Source organism: Meleagris gallopavo, chromosome 23 (assembly GCF_905368555.1).
Source record: "Meleagris gallopavo chromosome 23, MGAL_WU_HG_1.1, whole genome shotgun sequence".
In the NCBI taxonomy this organism is placed as follows: Eukaryota; Metazoa; Chordata; class Aves; order Galliformes; family Phasianidae; genus Meleagris; species Meleagris gallopavo.
Window position 1 is genome coordinate 4,249,754 of NC_139426.1, and position 13,468 is coordinate 4,263,221.

The following is a 13,468-nucleotide window of genomic DNA, read 5'->3' on the forward strand; positions in this document are numbered from 1 at the left end:
CGATTCCCATCCCAGCCTTTTTTTTTTTTTGTATTTTTTGCAATAAAACCTCTCCGTCACGTCGCATCGCACCGCGCTCCTCCCGCTTCCCCAGCGCTCCCCGCGCATGCGCACTCTCCCTCCCTCCCGCGGGGCGTTGCGCGCTCGCGCCCCTCCCTCCTCCCCGGGGCCGCGCGCCTGAGCGCGCACTGCGCCTGCGCGGGGGCCCCCGTGTGGCGCCGCGAGGGGGGGGGGGCGAGCGGGCCCGAGGCGGCGGAGCAGCGAAGGGCGCGGAGGAGGAGGAGGAGGAGGAGGAGGAGGAGGAGGAGGAGAGGGGGGGCGCCGCGCTGCCGCTGACGGAGGAGGAGGAGGCAGCGAGCGAGCCACGGCCGAGGCGGGGGGAGGCACCGAGGAAGAAAAGCGGCCGAGGGGCAGCCCGCCGCCCCGCAGCCGGCCCGCGAGCCTCGGGGCCCCCCCGCGGGGGATGGTGTGGTCCGCCGGGGCCGCCGCCGCGGGGGGAGGCAGCCGGCGGCGCTGAGGGCGGCGGGGCCCCGCGGCGGAAGAGGCGGCGGAGGAGGAGGAGGCGGCGGCGGCGGCGGCGCAGCGCGGGGGGAGGCGGCGGCGGCGGTGGAGGCCGGGAGCCGGGGCAGGGGGCTCGCCCCGCGGCGCGCAGCATGGTGCGGGAAACCAGGCACCTGTGGGTGGGCAACCTGCCGGAGAACGTGCGGGAGGAGAAGATCATCGAGCACTTCAAGCGGTGAGTGGGGCGGCGACGGAGGGCGGGAGGGGTCCGGGAACCGCGGGGGGAACCGAGGGAGCCGCTCGGGAAGCGCGGAAACGTCCGCGGAAACGGCGGTCCGCAGGGATCCCCGCCGGAACGCGCCGCGCTCAGCGCCGCCCGGAGCCGCGTCTGCATCGCGGCGTGCGCGGCTCGCGGAGCGCCGGCACCGGGACGGCGGCACCGCCGTGCGCGGCTTCGGTCGCTGGAGGCTGAGCGCGGGGCGCTGACCGCCTTCGGAGCTCCGCCGCTCCGTCCTTCGCCGTGAGTCACCGTGGGGAAAAATAGATGCGAGCCGCGCCGCGCTGACAGATGGCGGCCCGGGCCGCGCTGCGATGCGATGCCCGCGGGGCCGCTGCCCGAGCGCGGCTGCCTCCAGCCGGGCCCTAAAATGGCGGCGGGGCCCGGGACGGGCCGTGCGTGCGGCCGGGGCTCCCCGGGACGGGCCGTGCGTGCGGCCGGAGCTCCGCGGCGTGCGGCGGAACGCGGCGCGGAACGCTTCGGGCTTTGCGTGATTCCGAGCGCGGCGAGCTGAATGCGAGCGGGAATTCGACGTTCCTGAGTCTTATTTTTGTCCAGCCCTCCGCTTTTGTAAGGTTAAAGCAGGAAAAAGTTGCTATGGCACTGTTGCTTGGAGATGGATGTGAAAAAATGGCAGGCTCGGAATTGTGAATTCTCCCCCCCCTTTTTTTTTTCTTTTTCTTTTTTTTTTTTTTTCGGTTGTTTTTACCTCTGCGAGTTTCGATTGGTGGCTGCAGGAGGAGGTTTGCTGCCAGGCAGAGCCCTCCATTCCCAGCATCTCTCGACGGTTTTCCAAAGATAAACGTTTCTCAGCGTTCGTGCGTTGGGAGAGAGGCTGACGTTACACGAGTAAACACGGGGCTAAAATCCATTCCGAGCGGCTGGGTCCGGGTGCAGGGACCGGCAGGTAATGGGCAGCCGCAGGTAGAGCCGCACAAAGCAGCCGGGCTCTTTGTGTGGTGACGGCCGCGACGTGGAAGCAGAGGGAGGCTGTGGAGTTGAGGCTGTGAGCCGTGCTGTGGGCACGGTGCTGCTTCCAGCCTTTCCCCCTGTGTGGATGTGCTCCTCGGCTTTGGCATGGTGTGGCTGGGGAGCAGCGCTGCCCGCAGAGCTCTGCTACCCGTGGGGCTGTTTGCGTTCCCACTCAGCTGCAGTTTCCATATCTGCTGCTGCACAGGCTGTGCTTGGAGCAAGTTTGAAACACAACCATTTTGTTTCGGAAGGAGCAAAACCCAGGAGCAAAACCCAAAAACTTCAATCCACGCGCTCAGTGTGAGGGGGTGCTGTTTTATTTCTTCTTCCTGCTCTCATCCCGTTCTATTTACTCCAGGAACCTTGCTTGGCTTTGCCATCTTTGGACTTTTTTTTTTTTTTTTTTTTTTTAAAGAGAAGGAATTAAGTTGGAAAAGGTGTTTGGAGGGAATGAATACATTTCTTTTTTTGTCTTGATATCCAGAGGGGTTAAGAAGAGGGATTTTGTCTGTATTGTAACAAACTGAAATCCAGGCTTTTGTTTTGTTCTCACCGGCTGTGCTCCCTTCTGAAAGACTTCATTCTAAGGCTCTGTGTTTTCTTTCAGTGAGTTCCTAAGGCGTCCCTGAACACGAAAGCAATGGGTGTTGATGCACAGCAAATCCCAAACCAGCACTGGGGTGCAGGGAAGCAGTGGCTGCAATCACTTTGGGTTCCCCCAACTAACGGTGCCGTGACTCGCAGGAAAAGAGTCATTCACCATCACTGAAAGATGCTCAGCAGCCTGCAGAACACCACAACTAAACATAGCAGTGTTTGTCCCCAGCATTAGTGCTGGCCTTTTGTAGTTTCTTTCCCGTGTTTTCTCTCGGTTAACGTGGAAGAACCTGGCTTTGTCCCTTTATTGCTGTTTTAAAGGGTGAGAGGAGTAAAAGCCTCTTAATTGCAAGCCATGTGATTTCGGTATGCCATCGTGCCTTCTGTGGGAGAATTGAGACGTTCAGAGTGGCAACCAGGACTGTGAGACACTTTGGATTTCAGGAGCAGCCGTTCTCCTTCAAAATTACTGCAATTACACTGCAAACCAGAGCTCTCTTGGAACAGATAAATAGCTGTTAGCGTTTCCTTCTGGAAAAGCAGGGCTTTGTCCACCCCGGTCCCTGCTCTGAGGCATGCAGGCTGCCTTCTGCAGTGTGTTGTGTTGTCAGTGCTGCTCTGAGGAGCAAGATCTGGCCATAATGGAGAGCGTGTGTTTCTTTCAGTGGCTTCCCATCGGTCAGTTTACAAGAAACGTTGTGTCTGGTGGCTGGGAGTGAGGACACGGCCTGGGAGCTCCTCCTGCTCCTGCCCTGTGCAGCACTGCTGGGGATGGTGATGGAATGGTAGCACTGCGTAGGGCAGACCTGCAGGATGGCTGCTGCAGAACGTTCCCAAGCTCTTAGTGCTTATCATCTAGTTATGGTTGTTGGGTATCACTTGAGATGCAAACATGTGGGTAGTTATCCTAAATCAGCTTTGCATGTAGAGATCCCTGTTCAGTTGTGACATTTATCTGGGGAAGAGGCTGAGGTATGGATACAGAATATCCCATTCCTGGCTTTTATCTGTCAGGTGTTCACTGTTTAGGTGAACATAGCACAGGTGCTGGCCTGTAAGCTCAGAGCCTTTGGAGGGAAGGTGGGATTTCTGCTTGTGCTTTGCTGAGGGCCTGGGCTACTGGGCAGCGTTGAGGCCTGGTTGCGCTGTGTTTGACCAAGCCCTTGAGTAAGAGATGTTGGTTTTGAGGAATGTAAGCATGATTCCTCAGTGCTGTGAGAGTCACTGCTCCTCAGGCTGCCCCGTGCTCAGTTCTTTGCACACACTGGAGTGAGGTGGCAGCTTGGTGACGCCGCGCTGGCCGGGGAAATGCCTGTAATTACTGCAAAGAAACTTAATGAAGAGCTGCACAGAGCGCAGATTTGGACTAAGCTTCTGTTATAAGTTTCTGTGTGCGGGGCCGTGCTTGAAAGATAAGTGGATGGGTCACTTGGTTACAAAATTCTGCTGTCTGCTGAGCCTTTCCAGCATTGTTTGTTCGCTGAGGTTCCTTCAGAGGTCCAGGCTACATTCATTTGTGATGTGAGGAAAGCGGCTTTTGTTATCTCTGAAATACCGCTCTGAAGTTTCTCTGGCTTTTGGTGTTTCTTGTAATTGCTCTAAATTCCCTTGGTGCAACGCTGAAGTAATCCTAATGGCATTTCAGACGGATTGCCTCCCGCCTGTCTGTGCCACCTATGAGCAAAACAGGACTGTTCTACGCATATGGGAAACGCTGTCGGAGCCTGATGGTTGTTGTGGCTGCATCTGGGTTGATGGAAGCGTTGGGTTCTGCGTGGAACCCGTTCCTGTGAGAGCTGAGAGCAGACTGGTGGATGGAGAACTTAACAGCCCCTTGTGAGGAATACGCAGATATTAAACCCATTCATCAAGCTAAAATGGGACTAGAAAAGGCCCGGAGCTGTTCTTGATAGTCTTGTTGACTTTTTTTTTTTCTCCCAGTGCTTTTCATAGGACAGCGAGTTGTGCCAAGTCCTCCAGCGGATGACCTTATGTAGTCCTAAGGTGTGTCCAAAATTAGGTCCTTGTCTTTGCTGAGGGCCCAGCAGCACCAGCTGGCATTTCATGGGAAAGGAAGTCAGCATCCATCTGTGCAGAGGGCAGGCTGCAGTTCTGAGGCATGCTGGTGAGCCAAGATGAGCCTCGAGCTTTATTTTGCTGCGCTAGCATGCAGGAGTTGCAGGAGGAGATGCTTGCTGCTTGTGAAGATTCACCTGATCTACACCACGTATCAGAATGAAGTGTTGGGAGGTGTGGAGGTTGGGACTGCCTTGAGCAGAGTGACCATGAAATGGTGGAGTTCTCAAATCCTGATGAAGCAAGACTGCAACCTTGGGCTTCCAGGGCATGGCCTTCACACTGTTAGGACAGTGGTAGGGAGAGTCCCTTGGGATTCAGTCCTGAAGGGTAAAGGGGCCCAGGAAGGCTGGGCGTTCCTCAAGAGGGAACTGCTGGAGGTGCAGGAGCAGGCTGACTCCCTGTGTCGTAAGATGAGCTGGTGGGGAAGAAGAGCAGGGTGGATGAACTGGGAACTTCTGCTGAGACTCCGGGAGAGAAAGAGCCTGCCTCCTGTAGGAGAAGGGACAGGCAGCTTGGGGAGAGTACAGGAAGTTGTTAGGATATGCAGGGAGAAAATTAGAAAAGGCAATAGCCCAGCTTTAACTCAGTGTGGCCACTGGGGTAAAAGAGAACAAAAAACTTTTTTACAACTATATTAACAGTAAGAGGACGGCTGAGGAGAATCTCCGTTCTTTACAGGATGCAACGGGAAACATGACCACTGATGATAAAGAAAAGGCTGTGGTTCTCAATGCTTTCTTTACATCTGTCTTTAAAAGTCAGACCAGTTATCCCCAGGGTGCTCAATCCCCTGACCTCAACTGGAATAGGGAGCAGAATAAACCCCCCGTGATTCAGGTGGGAACAGACACCCATTAATCCACCTGCATGGTCACAGGTCCCTGGGGCTGGGTGGGATCCTCCCGAGGGTGCTGAGGGAGCTGGAGGAGGTGGTAGCCAAGCTGCTTTCCACCATCTGTCAGAGTTCCTGGTCGACTGGAGAGGCTCCAGAGAACTGGAGGCTTGCCAGCGTGACTCCCATCTACCAGAAGCGTTATAAGGAGGATTTGGGGACCTACAGGCCTGTCAGCCTGACCTCAGTATCAGGGAATGTTATGGAGCAGGTTATCTTGAGTGAGATCACACACGTGTTTGAGACAACCTGGGAATCAGGCCCTGCCAGCATGGGCTCACGAGGCTCAGGTCCTGCTTGACCAACCTGATGTCCTTCTGTGATTGAGTGACCCACCTGGTGGATGAGGGGAAGGCTGTTATGGAGTCTACTTAGACTTCAGAAAACCCTTTGGCACTGTCTCCCATGGTATTCTTCTGGAGGAGCTGCAGCCCATGGCTTGGACAGGTGTGCTCTGCTGGTAAAGAACTGGCTGGAGGGCTGGGCCCAGAGGATGGCCGGGTTGTGGTGGGATGGGGATTGGCCTCTTCTCCTGTGTGACTGTGATAGGACAAGAGGGAATGGCCTCAAGTTGCACCAGGGGAGGTTCAGGTTGGGTGTTAGGAAATATTTCTTCTCCGAAAAAGTGGTCGGGTGCTGAGACTGGCCAGGAAGGTGATTGAGTCACCATCCCTGGAGGTGTTCAGGAAGGGTTTGGACGTTGCACTCAGGGATATGGTTTAGTGGGGAAATGTTGGTGGTAGGTGGATGGTTGGACTGGATGATCTTGAAAGTCTTTTCCAACCTTGGCGATTCTATGAGAAGTTGGGAAGGGGGCAAAACAGGGTTGTCCCTCTTGGCTGGTATTTTGGGAGGGCTGCTGGTGCTGAGGATGTAAGTAGTTAAGTTGCTTCTGGAGTGGGTGAGTTCTGATTTTGGTGGCTACCAAAAGTAAGTGCTTGTGAGATGTGTTGTATGTGGTTTTTGTTGAGTGAATTTGCTGAGGTCTGTGAATGCCCCGAAACCAAAGACTGGAAAGGCAAACATTCTTAAACAGTGAACTAAGGAATAAACTAGAAAATACAATTACTGTTCATAGTAAGAATTTGAGTTTAGTGGGAAGAATATGAGCCTGAAGATGGGAATTGGCAGCGAGCAACCAACCTGCAGTCTTCAGTGTTAGAAAGGTGATTTGAGCGGTGAATGGAAATTGGACAAAAGCTGCTTTTTGCAGGTTTTCACCTGATGACGGCGTGTGCCAGGGTCGCTTTGTCTCTCTGGCTGCCCAGCACTGCTGCTGTGGCCAAGTAACGTCAGCTCTGGGCTCCTTGAGCCTGAAAACCCATCTCCAGTGCTCAGCTGCAGTCATATTTTAAGACGCGATGACGACTTGCATGGAACGAGTAAAACACAGCCAGTGCTTTGGCTTCTGCATTTCCATAGTTATTGTTTGACCTGCTGACATTGTGTAATCATCACATGCAATCTGTAAAATTCTGTAGTGTGAAGATAACATCCTTTAATAAAAGATTAAACGTAGTTGCATACTTTTCATAAATACACCACAATATATTCCGGGGATTGCTGCAGTCTGGTGTGTTAACAGGGCAGATTGATGGTTGAGGCAGTGTCTGTGAATTCACTTGAAACAACACACATCTCGGGGCAGATTTTTGGAAGTGCACCCTGCAGCTCTGCGTGGTGCTGGCTCGGGACTCGGTTTTGTATATTCGTGCATTGTCTGAGGTCCAAATATTCATGGTGATAATGCAGAATTGGGATGTGAGAGGAACATAAATTTTCTGCCCAGACAAACTAATAATGAGAAAAGCAATAGCCTATCTCGGCGGCTGGTTTCTGTTTGAAAACCCAGGCATCTTTTAAGAACAAAAGGGAGCTTTTTCGCTTCCATTCTCTTCCTCTTTTTAATTAAGCTTAATAACTTAAAATTGAAAGCACTTTTTTTTGATATGCTTAGATGTGTAGCCTGCACATCCAAATTTAATGAAAATGCACTGGAAGTGTCTGATCTCACAAAACTGAACGGTGATAAACCCGAGCCTCCCTGGAAGCAGTGCAGATGGATGGTCGCAGTGCTCAGCACCAGCGATGCCCTGCAGATAGGTGCTGTTGAACTGCTTACTTGTTCCTCTTGGATACCCTCCTGTCCGCACAAAGAGGCTTAACTTATCCTCTGATGCTGCGGGAAGTCAGAGCTGGGTTCCCAAACTGTTACATGGGTGCATTGGGTACGTGATCAAAGCTGCTTTGGAAGTGATCTTGGAGCTCACTAAATAGAGTGTGCCAGACTGTGACTTCTTTTTAGTAAGCGGTGAATCAGTTTTGCTCCAGGTAGAAATCGTAGCTGATGTTCTCAGTCCATGGGCTTTGTTAGAAATAACTTCTCCCCATCCTCAGCTCCCCTGTGTGCTGCAGGAACCTTTGGAAGGATGCGTGCTGCTTCTGCGCAGCACAGAGCCCTGAGCTGGGGTCCATCTGCTGCTGCTGTGGGCCTGAATGCCTCCTGTCCCTGTTTGTGGTGCCGGCTGCCAAAAAGCACACAGAGCCTTATTTCAGCCTTTCCTTTTCAGGCTCTCTGTGACAGCTGCGGGTGACCCGTAACAGTCAGTAGGTCAAAATAAGAAAGATAGATGGCCAAGCTGTATGTTTAAAGCAGTCATTGCTGGAGGAAGAAGTCTTCCGGCCTCATCCGTATCCTGGTTGTGAGAAGAATAAATGCTCAGAATGGATGACTGTCTCCCTTGTATACAGAACCAAATCTGATGTAGGAGCTGGTGGTTGTACACGTGAGATGCTGCTCTTGGAAAGCCATCTGAACGCACATCTAATGGCCACGGTGCACACACTGGCCTCATTGTAATCAAAGACAAAATGAACCTTTGGTCTTCTCAAAACAACTTGCTGGGAGTGTCAGCAACACAGAAGCTTTGCTATGTGTAGAAAACAAAAATGGTTTCAGCTCATTGTGGACCACTGATTCCTGGAAAATATATCAAAGCCTGTAAGAAGACAGGTTATGAAGTTTGTTTCACTAGAGAAGTACGAGCCAGTGATCACAGAGACTCGTTAAGCCTGAAGATGATACATATTTAAAGTACTTTACAGCATGGCAGGGAGACCATAATGTTATGACTCTGCATTTTCCTCCATCTGCTGCCGAATGCATGCAAAGCAGGGCTTGGAGAAGCAGAACTGAGGTGGGGATTTACCCTTTGATGTAAGAATGGAAAACGACTAATTGTGAGATTCCCCCAATGCGATGCGAGTACATCCTTAAAATCAGATCCAAACAAATCCTAAAAGCATTCACTCAGAGCAAGGTTTGAGCAATTCCCATTCAGAAAGCATTTAAGGTGGCATGTCACCAGCAGTATTTTTGAAGAAAACCTGCAGATTATGCCCTATGTTGGAAGGAGAATGTCCTGGGGATGGAATTTGGTGGCTGTGCATCTGTGTAGGTTGGAGGAGGAAGAATCACAGCACATCTCCCTTGATACAATGCACTTGAGCACGTTCTCTCCCTTGCAGAGCTTCTACAAAGTTCTGTAGCCTCCTTAGGCTTCTATGAGTAGTTGTACTGCTCAGGAGCAGCAGCGTTTTTATTTATTCTGATCTGCTAAGAGAGCAAGACAAGACTGACGCGATCTTACCGTGCGTGCTTATCATCCCTGATCACTTCTGGACCCGTTAGCCAGCTAGAGCTGAGCTGGAGGGCTCAGGGGTGCTCCAGCCTCGGTGACGAGATGTCCCTGTGAGTGTAATGGAAACGAGCAGTTCTAATAGAGGAGGGAGGCCTGATTAGCGGCCCCATGGAGAGAAAAGCTGCAGCGTGAGCGCAACCCTTATTAGACATTAAAGAATCCACACGGGAGAGAGGTGTTCCTAACCGTGGGAAAAGCTGCAGTGGGAACCAGCGTTTATTGGACACCGGGGAATTCGACCTCAAGACATGCATCCATAAGAAATGAGTCTTCATTATTTCTGCTCACAAAGCCGCTTTGATTTCTTTTCCTTAATAAGAAGATGGGTATACCAGTAAGCCCTGCTAAGGGTGCCTGCCAGAGCCTGCAGAGGTGGCTGGAAAAGGTTCCTTAATGACAGAGCTGCTGTTTTCTGGTGGCTGTGAGCAAGAACCCTGTGCTGTTGAACTGCACTGGTGCTGCTTTACCCCATGCAGTGGTGAAATAGCTTCAATTTGCCTTCTGCCTCAGCATCCTGCTGGAGGATTGAGCGGGACTAACCTGCTGAGGCTTTTCCCAATGGCTACACGGGGGCTTCTGCTTCCCCTCTGCCATCATTGATCAGGGCAGGCTTTTTGGAAGCTCTTCCTGCAGCTTGTTCTGTGTGCAGTGGGGCTGATGGGCACCTCGAGGAATGGATGTACCTGCAGTCGTGTTTCAGGAGCCACCCCATACATTCACACTTAAACAGAGCATTGATAGCATTGCTGCTGGTGGAATTTGTTGTCTTTGGCACTGGAGAAAAATTTCCTGATACACTGACTGTTGGTTGGAAGATGCAGTTGGACAAGTAGCCAATGTGAATAAATAGTTGAAAATATTCGTTTTCTTCCCTCTCTGGTGGGACACAATAATTTGTTTATACATTAATACCTTGGCAGCATCTGAGTGGTGACTTTGCCATAAAGGTGTAAATAAAATGACTTAATTATGAATCACTTTTTGTGTCTTAATGAAACGTACAGCTGAGCTGTAGGCAAGAGGCAAACGCTGATTTCAGCACAGAGCCACCTTCCAGACTATCTGATCTGCTGAACACGTTGCTCTGAAATAGCAGAGGGCTCAGAAGTGAATGTGCCTGCGCTAGCTTTTTAATTTCCTACTTTGTCATCCCTTACGGAGGGATTATGAGCGCAGACAAAGCCTTTGCTGTTCTCGGTGCGTGGCAGAAACACGTGCTGTGTCTCATTAACAGCCCCTGTTTGTAGTCAGGGCTGGGGGATTCCCACAGAGTGCTGCTGGGGGCAAAAGGGAGCTGGGAAATGCAGGAGGGGACGGGCTTCAGTCGGTCATTTTTGCTATGTGGAGGAAGGGGGATGGAATCGTCGTGCTGAGGGTTCAGCCTGGTCACATCAGCACTTTGCCGTAACCCGGCTGATGGTTTCTGCTCCAGATCTTTGAGAGTCGTTGACAGTTTTTTGTTGCTGTGAGGAGTGCTGGAGAGAACACCCCGAATAATGTGTATTTTTTTTTTCCCAGAAGTCGCAGAGCTGATAAAGATCGCAAAGCAGGCTTTAAAGCATCTAAGATTGCAATCTAGAAAATTGTGGGAGCTCAGTAATGAGGGCATTTCTGACTCACTGCTGTCACAAGCTCGGTTTGCCCTACGGTTTGAAAGCCAGCACTCCTTGTGCGATGAGGAGCTTTTATTTGCATGGCTTTGCGAAAGCAAAGACTTTCAAAGCTCACATCACGTGGATTTACTGCTCTCTGACAAGCCTTCCTACCTGCGATCATCCCGATTGTGATGACTTATCCTTGTAGGATTTTGTGCCGAGAAAGGTGGAATTCGAGAGGCATTGAATTTCTTTTATTTTTAGCCGTCTTTAACGCGCTGTAGCAGCTGGAGATGGGGAGAGCCAACAGCACCCTTTGCAAGTCCGAAAGCTGCACTTGCAGCCTCGATGCTGGTACCCTCATTCCTGTTGGGTGTGTTCAGATGAGCTGTTTGGAGCCATCGGGTTCCTTTTAGGGCTGTGTGTGTAGCTACACGAGGTCAGTGCTCTGAAACATCACAGCATTTTCACTGCGATCCCAAATTGCAAGCTGCTACTTGGAGATGTTGGGCGCAAAGGAATGTTTTTGTGAGTCAGTTCTGCTCCGGAGCAGCCGTGTGTGAGGGCAGGTGGCTGTGAGCACGTTCCCATCTTTGTCAGCAGGCGTTTGGGATTCTGTTTGACAAACTCTCCTGGTTTGAGTGACAGCTGTACGAAGATGAGTGGTTGTGGCTCATCAGGTTCCCTGCGTGCAGTTGTTCGTTTTAAGCCTGGTTTCCCAGCACTGTGGAATTCAGCTTGCTCTCTATTGAGATTATGTTTCAATTAACACATGTTATTTTCATCTCAGCCCTGCACACACACATTTATGGACTGCCTCTGGGTGTGCTTTCTGTTACAGCTTAGTTTTTATGAAAGGACCCAAACCCAGCCATGCAAAAAGTGCTTTGTTTGAGTTCGTTTTAGTTTTTGTCCTCTATTTGTAAACTCTCAGGTCTACTTTCTGTTGGAGGCATTCAAGGTTGGGTTGGAGCTGGATAGACTTTAAGGACCCTTCCAACACAAGCTATTCTATGGTTCTGTGATTCTAGATGTATGATGACTTTTGATCAAAGATTTTATCAGGTTTGGATCTGATCCTCTGCCCAAAGCGTGACCTGAGCAGCATCCTAGGGATGATCAATGGTGGAATGAGTTGTGGGGCTGAGAACCAGCAAAAAGCCCGGAAGGGATCTCAGTGGAGGTGCTGGGTTCTACGAACGTGAATAGCTTGGCTACAGCCCCTCTGAAGCTGGTGGTGGGAGCCTGCTTTGTGGCAGCACATCCTGCATCTCACGTGCCTGGAGCAGCTCTGCTGTGCGTGGAGGAATAGAGGAGTGGGATGCACACAGGCAGACATCTGGCTGAGGACTATTTCAGGTCACGTTATTTCCTTATGAAATAACAGCACGGCCAGAGGAGGCTGGTTGGCAGGGGAGCTCCTCACCGCGTGCTGCACTGAAAAACGTAATTGTATAATAGCTCAGAGCACAAAAACCCGCCCGTGCTTCCCAGCAACTAAAGATAGCTGGCTTCAGTCAGTGTGAATCCGAGCTGATCCGTCCCGTTCAGGTGAGCAGTATGTCTGCTTGTAATGAGCAGTGCAGAAACCAGCACTAAAAGTTCTGCCTTGGTTTTGATCTCGCAATGTCTGGCATGCAGCAGGACTTGTCGTGCAGCATTGTGCCAAGCTCCCCGCAGAAGGAAGGTGATGCTCTGTGGGCTGGGATGCAGCTGACCCGCAGAGTGGCTTTGGGGGTTGTAGGAGCTTGGAGGGAGAGAGAAGGAAAGAGAGAAAAAAGCGCCCGCACCTCTGATTTCTTACGGTGTATATCAGTCTGTAAAGATCCTAATCGGGTTATAAAATAACGCAGCTGAGCAGTAAGATTTGCTTACTAAATATTTGCTGGCCAGCTCTGTTGTTGTGTCCTTTGTTCCAAGTGCTCGTGCTGGAGGAGGGCAGAGGCTGCGCGTGGCTGCGGTGCCCAGGGAGGAGCAGAGCAGGGAGTGCTGGAGCCCAGGGACACCCCGGCACTGAGGATAGGGGAGCTTTGATCTGCAGAGAATAAACCCATAATGTTGAAATGACAAATTCACGTTCTTTGTCTAACAAGCTGGATTAGCGTGGCTTTGTTGGAGCGACGATTAGCTAGCAACTTCTGTTTTGTGAAGGGGCCTCCAGATCTCTGTTTATAGCGTGCTACAGCTGCGTGCTGGCGGAGGGGCTCGCTGACATAACAGCCCTGCGCCCCGGCTGGGATTCAGCTGAACTGTAAACCCCTCTGGAAACATGACTTCATTCAACGCAGAGCTAATGATTAACCGCCTTGAGTTCCACACATGAGGAGGCACTGTGCCTGGCATTCCTCGGGCGCTGGATGCACGGCTCAGCCTCTTTGTTTTCAGCCGGCTCTGCCAGCGCCGGCAGAAGGCAGGCAGGGCTGGGTGGGCAGGAGCCGCTCTCCCCTCTCCCCTTCACCCCCCATTCCCAGCACTCAGACCCACGCCGAGGTTATGCTCGCCCTTTGCCTCCATCTTGGCTCCCCAGCGCCGCGCTGCAGCATCCACCAGCCTCGCCATACGGCACTGCGGCTCTCCTCTCCCCCGGGGATGGGATGCGGAGCATTGCGGGCGCAGGGCACGGACCCCTGGGCTCCTTCGGCCTCTCTGCCTCTCGCTTTCCTCCCCTGCCGCCTCCCTGCCTCGCAGCAAAGGCGATTGTCACAGATTATCCCGGGGGCTCATCAAGGACACGGCGCAGGACGGCACAGATCCGTGCGTCCAGATTACCGCGCCGTCACTGGGCGAGGTGACTGAGGGCTGTGGCTGCAGCGGAATACAGGATGAGCCTCCCCCACTCACGTTTTACTTAGAA

At 52.2% G+C, this 13,468-nt stretch overlaps 1 protein-coding gene across 5 annotated transcripts in view; it reads left to right on the top strand.

Moving 5' to 3' along the window:
* The first annotated feature begins 304 nt into the window (after positions 1-304).
* SPEN (spen family transcriptional repressor) overlaps positions 305-13,468 on the top strand; it is a 56,950-nt gene continuing 43,786 nt past the window's right edge. For all 5 annotated transcript variants that reach the window (XM_085242405.1, XM_085242407.1, XM_085242406.1 and 2 more), the window contains exon 1: positions 305-736. In XM_085242405.1, the coding sequence (XP_085098531.1) occupies positions 654-736 (83 nt within the window). In that variant the 5' untranslated portion in view covers positions 305-653. The remainder of the gene's footprint in view (positions 737-13,468) is intronic.